The sequence below is a fragment of the Manacus candei genome, unplaced genomic scaffold, assembly GCF_025592945.1.
Source record: "Manacus candei isolate 608988 ecotype Guabito, Panama unplaced genomic scaffold, ASM2559294v1 h1tg000057l, whole genome shotgun sequence".
Taxonomy (NCBI): Eukaryota; Metazoa; Chordata; class Aves; order Passeriformes; family Pipridae; genus Manacus; species Manacus candei.
In genome coordinates, this window is record NW_026138105.1 from 7,641,889 (window position 1) to 7,651,297 (window position 9,409).

The following is a 9,409-nucleotide window of genomic DNA, read 5'->3' on the forward strand; positions in this document are numbered from 1 at the left end:
TTCCACACCCCCCTCCCAAAAAAATGCAACACGTGGGGGAATTCGGGGAAGCAGAGGGATGTCCAGGCATGACCCCTTCCCCGCGGGGTGGGACTGACCCCCAGTGCCCTGAGCGCTGCGGGGGCGTTGGGCGGGCTCTGGCTCCGCGCTGCCCGCCCACCCCTCCGCGGGCGCGGAAGGATTGGCTTGGGGCTGCGCGCTCCCTCCTGAGTGGCTGGCGGCCGCGGCGCCCGAGCCATCCCTGGGGAGGAGTTAGGATAATCCTATTGCCATTAAGGGCGTCTGGGCAGGGAAAAAAACCCGAGTGACCATAAGCACGGAGGGTTAGTCCGTCATCTGCCTTCATGCCTGCCAACTGAGCTCCGTCCGGGGGGCCGCTCCTCTTCCCCAGCGCCGACGTGGATTTACCGCCCGTGGGGGGGGGCTGAGCTCTCGTCTGTTTTCGGCTCCGCACACCTGGTTTGGACACTGGACGCCATGTTGTGGAAACTAGCAGATAATGTCAAGTACGAAGAGGACTGCGAGGTGAGAAGCGCGGGGAGGGGGCACCTTTGGGAAGGGGGTTCGGGCGTGGGGCAGCGCGGAGCTCCGCAGCCCCCGCGCCGCGCTGCCCGCCCCGCTCCCTGCCAGCCGGCGCTCGTGTCTTCCGCCTCCCCTCCAGACTTTTCAACTCTCGAGTAAAACGGGGTGAAAGCCCCGGCTGGGAGAACCGAGCTCGCATCCCGCATCCCCCAGGCGCCCGTGGAGCAGCGCCGTGCGGGAGCGGGTGTTCCCGAAGCTGCGGGTCCCGCCCGGGCGGGCGATGCGGAGGGGCCGGCCGGCAGGTAGCAGCCGGGCTGGGCGAACCCTTCCTTCCCACGTTTCTCCTCCTCGGGAGCGGCTCCCGCCCGCCGCGAGGTACTCCCGGGTTTTGATCTCTCCGAAAGCGGCCGTGTCCCCCTGTGTCCCCCTGGCCCCCCTCCGCCTGCTCGGCTCCTACAGATTAGCTGCAGTCCCCGCTTCACGCTCCATTGGGACCCCATTCACCTCTTATTAACTAGCCCTGTTATTTTAATGACCGTGAAGCCAGAAGCTGCTAAATCCCTGGATCAGCTCAATGTAGACATTTCAGCTTTGACTGCTGAGACTGGAAATCGGGGTAGTAGCGGCGATGGGACGGGCTGGAGGCAGCCCCACCATCCCTCCCAGCCGTGCCGCTGCCGTCGGGCACAGCCCCGGGCGGCCCCCGGGACCTCGGGGGGTGGGAGGGATGGGGGTGCCGGGGACCCTTGGGCCTTTCGCTCCAAGGGCAGCGGGTCCTCAGCTCCGAGCCCCAGTATCTCCTCCCCAGCGAGGGCAGCGCGGCGGAAATGAAGCTGCGTCGCTGATTTGAATTTTTCTGATTTTAATGATTCTTCCGATGACTTGCCCGAGCGGGAGGGTTGGTCTGGCGTAGTTGCGATGAGCAGAGCAGCGAGAACTGGTTTGCAGTCTCTTCCCTAGGAGCGGGGCTAACTTCTTCCGAAAATTGCCCTACTAAGAGTAAGCTCTCTGGGCAGGAGGAGGGCGGCTCTCGGCTCTGCTCTCTCCTTCCCCGGTACTAGCAAGTGCCACCACCCGCAGCCCCGTTTCGCCATGTCCCCGAGTCCAGGCTGCCCCCAATGACGGCTGCCCCCTTTTCTCCCACCCCTCTGTGCTTTCCAGGACCGGCACGATGGGAGCAGCAACGGGAACCCGCGGCTCCCGCACCTCTCCGCCGTCAGCCAGCACCTGTACAGCCCGGCCCCGCCGCTCTCCCACTCGGGCGCCTCCGACTTCCAGCCCCCCTACTTTCCCCCTCCATACCAGCCGCTGCCTTACTCCCAGTCCAGCGACCCCTACTCGCACCTCGGGGACCCCTTCTCCATCAACCCCCTGCACCAGCCGCCGCCGCCGCCCCCCAGCCAGCAGCAGAGCGCTTGGCCGAACCGGCAGAGCCAGGACCCGGCCGGGCTCGCCCCGCACGGCCGCCCCGGGCTCGTCCCGCACCTCTCGGCGCTGGAGAGCGGCTCCGCCGGCAGCCGCCGGGAGACCTACCGGCGCTCCGAGCTGCTCCTGCCCCACGGACACGGGCTGGACGCCTCGGCTCTGGCCGATAACCTGGGCCTGCACGACATGGCTCACCAGATGGAGGAGGTGCAGGTAAGGACCCCCCAGGCATCCCCCTCGGGCCGCTCCGCGCATCGGGGGAGGCGGGACAGGCACTCCCCTGGCACTGTCCCCTCCTGCACATCCCGGCTTTACCTGCCCCATTCCCGTCCTTGGAGAGAAATCCACCTTTTCTCCCCTTCGACCCTTAAAATGGGGACGCGCGGAGAGGGGATGGGTTTCCCAAAAGCCACCCAGCTTGTTCCCTCTTAGCTCTTCGAGGTGCGAAACTTTCTCCCCTTTCTCTTTCCAGAATGTGGAAGATCAACACTTACTAATGCATGACCAGACAGTCATTAGAAAAGGTCAGTAAGGTGGCACCGCTGTTTAACTTTCCCTTGTCAATAGTTAAAAGTTTAATGACGCACCGGTGAAGAGACGTCCTATTATTTTTATAGAGACTGATCCTTTGGGATCAGGAGGGCGGAGGAGTTTTTATTCCACTTACTCAGTCGTTGGATTTTTCTAACGCTGTCCGAGGGAAGGTGGCAGCGGGGACAAACCCCCAGGGTTGCCTCGGGGTGTGAGACTCCTCCGGGGGACACCGGCTGTCCCACTCGTGTGCTCTTGTGTTGTGGCTTTAATCGAAACCGGGACCTTGAACCGAATTTAATCTACCCTGGAATATGTGTGTGTAAAGTGACACGGGGCTTTGCTTTTTGTTTGTTTGTGGTTTTTTGTTGCTGCTAGCACTCGAAGACAGGGGGCTTTTCCCTTTTTTTCCCCCCCAACTTTCTTTTTAACTTCTTTGCAAGACTTGAGAAGGGAATGAGATCGCTGACAGAAGCCTGCTCGGCTTTATCTTAATCGAAATTGGTTTGTAGCTGAGATTTTGAGGAAGGAGGAAGACGTATTGACTCAATTTACAGTCATTTAGGTTTTTTCCCCTGCTTTTGTTTTTAAACAAATTTGTGCTAAAAAAAAAAAAAATCAGTGGAAGTTTCCTCTGAAGACTTCAAACAAATACCTAACTGAGGAAAAGCAGAAGTGTGTGTCAGAGCGCTGATTGCTGCCTTCAGCTCATGGGAGAATAATTTCGCTGTCAGATGCACCGCTGACAAATCTTCCCCCTCCGGGAGTGGGGCCGATCTCAGCTCTTTAACCCTTTCGCTCGGTGCCCTGAGCCAGCAGCACATCACTGGGTGAACTGGGTGGATTTGCAATGGCATGAAAAAGCTGGATCAGTGGTTTGCTCCTTCCAGCAAAGCCTTTGTTGTCCCTCTTCACCTTAAGGCTGAAGCTATTAAGGAGCAACGCTTTACTTTCGGTTCTGCCCTGGGCTGCATCCCTCTCTGTTGTTGTACCGTCTGTTATGAATTTGTTGGGATTAAATTCTAAAGGCGGTTTCTTAAATCTGCGTGTGTGAGGTGGAAGATGAACCCCAGCGGGAGCTGGGAGGTTTCTCCCTGCCCCGGCTCGGAAAGAGTTTTTGGCAGCAGCTGAGGGATGCTAATTTGGAGTCTGTAGTTGTGTCGGGCTTTTCATAAGCGCGGATTTGCTAACTTGCAGCCTGCTGCTTCAGAGATGTGGGGTTTGTGCGCCTTGAAAAGCATTCTTAGTTGTGTTCAGCAGCTCCTTGGAATCCGGTGGCGAAGTCCAGTTGGTCAGGAATAGTTGCAGGGACCTTTCAGTCCCTGTGCCCTAGATCGATACTGGGGATAGGGGTCAGTGGTGTGAGCATTTAATGCCAAACGAAATCCTGCCTTCTGGGTTGTTTTTATAGAAAGGAAATTCACTTGCCACTTCCTATTTATTTTTCCCTTTTACAAAATACCTGCTTTCCCTCCTCCTCCTGTAGGTCCCATTTCCCTAACGAAAAACAGTGCTCTGAGCCTCCCCTGCCAAAAGGATGGATTAATTGGGGTGGTCATAAACCCCAACGAAGTGTTTTGTTCCGTTCCGGGGAGACTTTCCCTCCTGAGCTCCACGTCGAAATACAAAGTGACAGTAGCAGAGGTGCAGAGGCGGCTCTCGCCCCCGGAGTGTCTCAATGCCTCTTTGCTAGGAGGAGTCCTCAGAAGGTAGGCTGCGCTCCCCTTCCCACCATCCCCTCCGTGCCTATTGTTTATGATTTCCCTTGTGCTGGGTGTGAGAGCGGCCAGATCAGCATAACGAGGAGCTAAGAACGCCTTTTAGCGAATTACTGATTCTTAAGAAGCCCAACGACACTGAATCCTAATAGGCTTTGGAAATAAAACTTCTTTACACTTCTGCTACCTCTCGAGAAGTGCTGTTAACAGCTCTGACAGCAATTCTCATTCTCTGTTTAAAGTTCAATTTTTGTCTCAAAACCAGCTCCTGGCCAACACAGTTTCCCCATGGAATCATTTTTTGATTAAATCTTGTGGTCCTGATTAATCATTACAAGGACACTTTAGATGTCCTTTTTTGCATATGCCTAATTTGGCTTGTGATTGTTCTACAGCTGTTGGTTTCAGTGGTGCAGTTTGAAACATTTTGATTTTGACCTGCTGTGTTTCATCCTGGCTGGTTTGTAGTACAGCATTTAAAAAGTAGGTCACTTGAAAAGAGCCTGTTTTTTATCTTCACCTCAGTAGAACCCTATTGAATGTCAGTAACTGGAATTTCTCATCTTAAAAAGAAGTGTTCCCCCAAGATAAATAAGGCCATTTTTTTTCTCTTTAATTACAGAGCCAAATCTAAAAATGGTGGTAGATCATTAAGGGAAAAACTGGATAAAATTGGCTTGAATCTTCCTGCTGGTAGAAGGAAAGCTGCAAACGTGACACTATTGACATCTCTGGTGGAAGGTCAGTCTTGAACATGTCTTAAAAATGAACTTTTTTCCTTTGTGTACAGCTTTTATCCTCTGGGCAGAGCATGGAAAGGCTAGAAAGCCAGTGAAAGTAATGGAGAGCTTTTTATTTATTTTAAAGTGAGCATGATGGGGATGTTGTTGCCTTTGAGGGACTCCTGTCCCCCTTCTTCTCCCTTCAAATCTGGTCCCTAAGCCCTGCTCACACAAACCCAGCTAATGCTCCTCATCCTCACAGCTGCATGGAAGGGATGGAGCAACTCTTCTAAGTACCAAGATGTTCAAAAGGCATGTTTGTCCAGTCTGTGTTTCTTAAAGGTTGTTTTGGGTTTCATAAAGGTGTGTGCAGGGACAGGCAGGGATGGTAAAAGGTGTGAAACTCATCACATTAGTGGGTTTGGTTCCCTATTGGGGAACTTTAAAAGTCTGGGGCAGCTGACTCCAAAGCCTGGCCCTACCTCAGCGGTATCCTCAGAAGCTTTTCTAATAAACAAGCATATAAAGTGAGATTTATAGCTTTTTACTTCCTGATAGGAAACTGGAGCCCCTTTAATCTGTACCATGTTCTGTGGCCCCTCTGTCAGTTAAACTGACTTGAAGGGTGTATATATATGTAGGTATGTGTGTGGTTTTTGTTTGGTGCTTCTGTTTGAAGCAGCTCCTGGTAGCGGCACAATTTAATAGGAACAGAAGCAGCAACTGAAATGAAAAGTGAGGAATGATCTAACAATACTGCTAATTCACTTCTACATCAGCTCAAATAAAACAGCAACTTCCATTTAAGACCTTTTCCTTGGAAGCTGGGTTTCAGAGAGCTGATGTGTGTGCACGTGCACCTTGAAGGTAATACACTGACCATGTCAATCCATTTTTTGTAAGCCTGATCAAATTGCTTTAATGAAAAAAAAAGTGGCCTAGTTATACACCTTGCCATTTTATTTTCTATATGAATATGCTTACAAAAAGTAGAAAACAAACTGAAAGTTTTTATTGGATAAGTGGAATTTAGTTGCCAGATACTCTTAAATATCAGTGGATAATTTGATATCAGCTGAGTTCTGTTCTTTGCTGTGCAGTTATTCTGGAGAGAGACAGGAACCTTTTTACATATAAAAGCAAGATAATTTTGTTTTATAGCAGGTACCAAGTATTTTTCTTTTTCTTGATGCAAACTTAAAGAAAGAAACACTGATCCATCCATTAGAAAATGGTAATGAGTGATATAGTAGTAACGTAGTGTCCTTTTCTAAAACAATACAATTAAAAATTCACAGCATTTTTTTTCCTTAATTTCTCCGATTTTCTTCTGTTAAATGGATGTTACACCATTTAACAAGCACTCTTTTACCCACACCAGGTGAAGCTGTACATCTTGCTCGTGACTTTGGTTATGTTTGTGAGACAGAGTTTCCTTCCAAAGCAGTGGCTGAATATTTAACCAGACCACACATGGGCCGCAATGAAATGGCAAACAGAAAGAATATGCTTCTTGCTGCAAAGTAAGGTTTCAGCTTCGATTTTATTTTTTTTTTCCTCTCCCTTTTAAACATGCTTTTGTCTGCCCATGTGTATCTGTGACTGCGGGATGGTTTGGTACGTTTTCATGTATAATTTTAATTGAGAAGATGAAGCAATTCTTTTTATTTGGTTTTGGTTTGAATTCAGTTATGGCAGCAGTTATTTTAGTCTGAACCAATAATAATAGGAACAATCCTGTAGGATAACTCAAAAGAAAAAGAACAGAACTGGTCCAAACTGCTTTAAGCTGTAGTAAAAACATCAGGAAAATGTCCTATACCCAGACAACTATACCTCTAAGGAGAGATGTCCCTGGGTCTGACAGGGTTGAGGATCTGGAAAGCAGGTAGGGCCTGGGAATGTGAACAAGTGTTGGGACTGGGAGCAGGAGATGGTTCCCCCATCTCTGTTTGTGCAGTGTCTCCAAGCAGAGTTACTGGTGGGCGTGCTGGGCGCCAGGGAAGCTCAGCCCCCGTGTCCTCCTGACTGCCTTTGGCAGTAGCAGCACACAGCTTTCCTCCTGGGACACTGGGAGTCAAGAACTGGATAGTCCCTTTTTCCCTAATATGGCTGAAGATTTTTATAGTTCACTGGAAGCCATCCTTTGGTAGGTGTGGAAAGTCCCTGTGCTTAAAACTAAATTCCTATTACAAACCTTGACAAAGAGGGAAGGCGGGGTCAAGAAGAGCAGCTTAGTTATGGCTGTTCTGCAGACACTTTGTACCTGTAAATAAACCACGTCCTGAACAGGTCTCTGGTAGGAAATATCTGTGTTAAATTAAGCTAATCTTAAACTGGTGGCTGGTGTGCTCGCTGTCCCCTTCTCCCTGCTGAGGTTCCTTTCCCAGGCTGAGGTTTAACAGAGCTTCAGTTCATGATTTGTTCTGGTCTGACATGTTTTCTGGTTTGGGCTCAGTGTAATTCCCCGTGTATGACAGCACCCTTGCTCTGCAGAGGATATGAGAAAAGTTTGCTTAAACTGCAGAGCAGTGTAGCCCTAACTTTAGGCTCAGATCAGGCATGCAAAACACATTCCTGTTGCTGAATTTATCCAGCCTTCCTGAGAAATATTCCTGTAAAAGATCTCTATCTCTTATAAATTTAGAAATCTAGTCTCTCTTTCCTATAGTTTGAACATGATGATAATTTTTCCTGAGCACTGCTCTTTCTGCTCATTACTGGTACTGTGATTGGCACTAATAATAATCTTCTGGAGGATGTTTGTGATTGAGAAATTCTGATAAAAGTGATGATTCTGTTAAGACTGCTCAGCTCCTGTGAAATCCCTTCGAGGGGGCAGATTTGCAAGCAGCAAACAACATATGCTGGAGCATTATTAACCACTCATGTTTTGCCAGGCATATGTGTTAGTGTTTGCAGGAGCAGGGCCTCGGTCTCTCTGGAAGGGGGCATATACATAGAATATACACAACTAAATTGAATCTCCTGTTCAGCTGCTTGAGTCTTTCTAAATCACTAAACTGCAGCTGTGAAAGTTCTCATGGAAACTAGCACTGAATTCCCACTCCCCCCTTAAAATCTGGAGCAAATGATGCAGAGCCAGCCAGGCACCAGAGGTGGGGAGATTATTTTGCAGAGTGTTTTGATGATGTAGATATAACAGAAGGTTCATCAGAAAGTGGTGCTAATAAGCAGGCTTTACTTTTGGACACTGCTCAGGCAGTACTGAATTTCTCTAATTCCCACATAACTGCCAAATATTTGATACAGACTCCTCTGTTATTTTTATTTATTTATTTGCTTTTGCATAAATTCCCACCGTGGTGTAAAGTGTGATCCCTTTGTGTCTTGCAGGCAGATCTGTAAGGAATTCACAGACCTCCTCACTCAGGACAGAACTCCTCTTGGAAACACAAGACCCAGTCCCATCTTGGACCCTGGCATCCAGGGCTGTTTGACTCATTTTAGCCTGATCACACATGGCTTTGGGAGTGCTGCCATCTGTGCTGCCATGACATCCGTCCAGAACTACCTAAATGAAGCATTAAAAATAGCAGACAAATCATACATGAACGCTGGCGACCAGAGCCCTGCAGAAACCAACAAAACCATGGATAAAATGGATAAGCACAGGAAGTGAAAGAAAGGAAAACCAGACTTTACTCTTCCTCCTAAACACAGACTGGGATCTTCTTGCCAGGGGGAACATAGAGATTTGGTGTTTTTGTTTTTTCTTTTGGTTTTGTCTTTTTTTTTTTTTTTTAAAAGAAAGGAGGGGAAAAAGGGGAAAAATATCAATATCATTCAGGATCTTCACTCCTCCTGGATCCATCCGTGAGACAAGCCTTTCTAAAAGCTGCAGTATCCCTTTTCTGTGGAAGCAATTACCTGAAGATAAGTACTTGGTACAATGTATTGAATCCTTTGCTGTAAAAGTGGTGCTATAAAGGGGGGGGTTGATGGAAATACACAGAGAGATATATTTAGATTTCTTCTCCACATCTAAGTATCTAGTGGTGACCAGCTTCATGTACAGTTTTTAACATACAGATTTTAGAGTGGAAGCCTGTTTTGTTATCTGATACAATTTCAGGGTTTTATTCTCTCTAAACGCAGCAGTAACAATAAAGCAGTATTAAACAATGGTATATAGATTTATGTACATTAAATTTTTTTTATAAACACCTGAAAATAGTAAGATTATTCTGTGGGGGGGCTTTTTTTTTTTTTTTGGTTCTGTTTTATCTTGTTGGGGATTTTTTTTTCTTTTTCATTATTTTCGGATTACCATAAGAGAGTACTAAAATCCTGCTAGACTTAAAAGTTATCTGATGGCATTTGACATGCTTATTTTTTATGGAAATATTCAGGCTTTTAAAAGCTGCAGTCATGTTGGCTGCAGTTAATATTATCTTGGTATTTTTTTAACGAGGAATAGTTCAAAATGAAATGCTTTTAGAAAATTCACTTTCTGTGTCTAAGGATATT

The 9,409-nt window shown here is 48.2% G+C and overlaps 1 protein-coding gene across 1 annotated transcript; it reads left to right on the plus strand.

Moving 5' to 3' along the window:
* Positions 1-477: 477 nt before the first annotated feature.
* TFAP2C (transcription factor AP-2 gamma) lies at positions 478-8,561 on the plus strand. The gene is made up of 7 exons (XM_051803340.1): positions 478-525; positions 1,684-2,160; positions 2,420-2,471; positions 3,965-4,187; positions 4,819-4,937; positions 6,300-6,441; positions 8,276-8,561. Exons 1-7 carry the CDS (start codon positions 478-480, stop codon positions 8,559-8,561), a joined length of 1,347 nt encoding a protein of 448 aa, XP_051659300.1.
* Positions 8,562-9,409: the final 848 nt, after the last annotated feature.

Coding starts and splice junctions, on each gene's coding strand:
- TFAP2C (XM_051803340.1), top strand. CDS start 478: ATGTTGTGGAAACTAGCAGATAATGTCAAGTACGAAGAGGACTGCGAG. Junction 4,938..6,299: donor ATTGACATCTCTGGTGGAAG/GTCAGTCTTGAA, acceptor TACCCACACCAG/GTGAAGCTGTACATCTTGCT. Junction 6,442..8,275: donor AATATGCTTCTTGCTGCAAA/GTAAGGTTTCAG, acceptor TGTGTCTTGCAG/GCAGATCTGTAAGGAATTCA.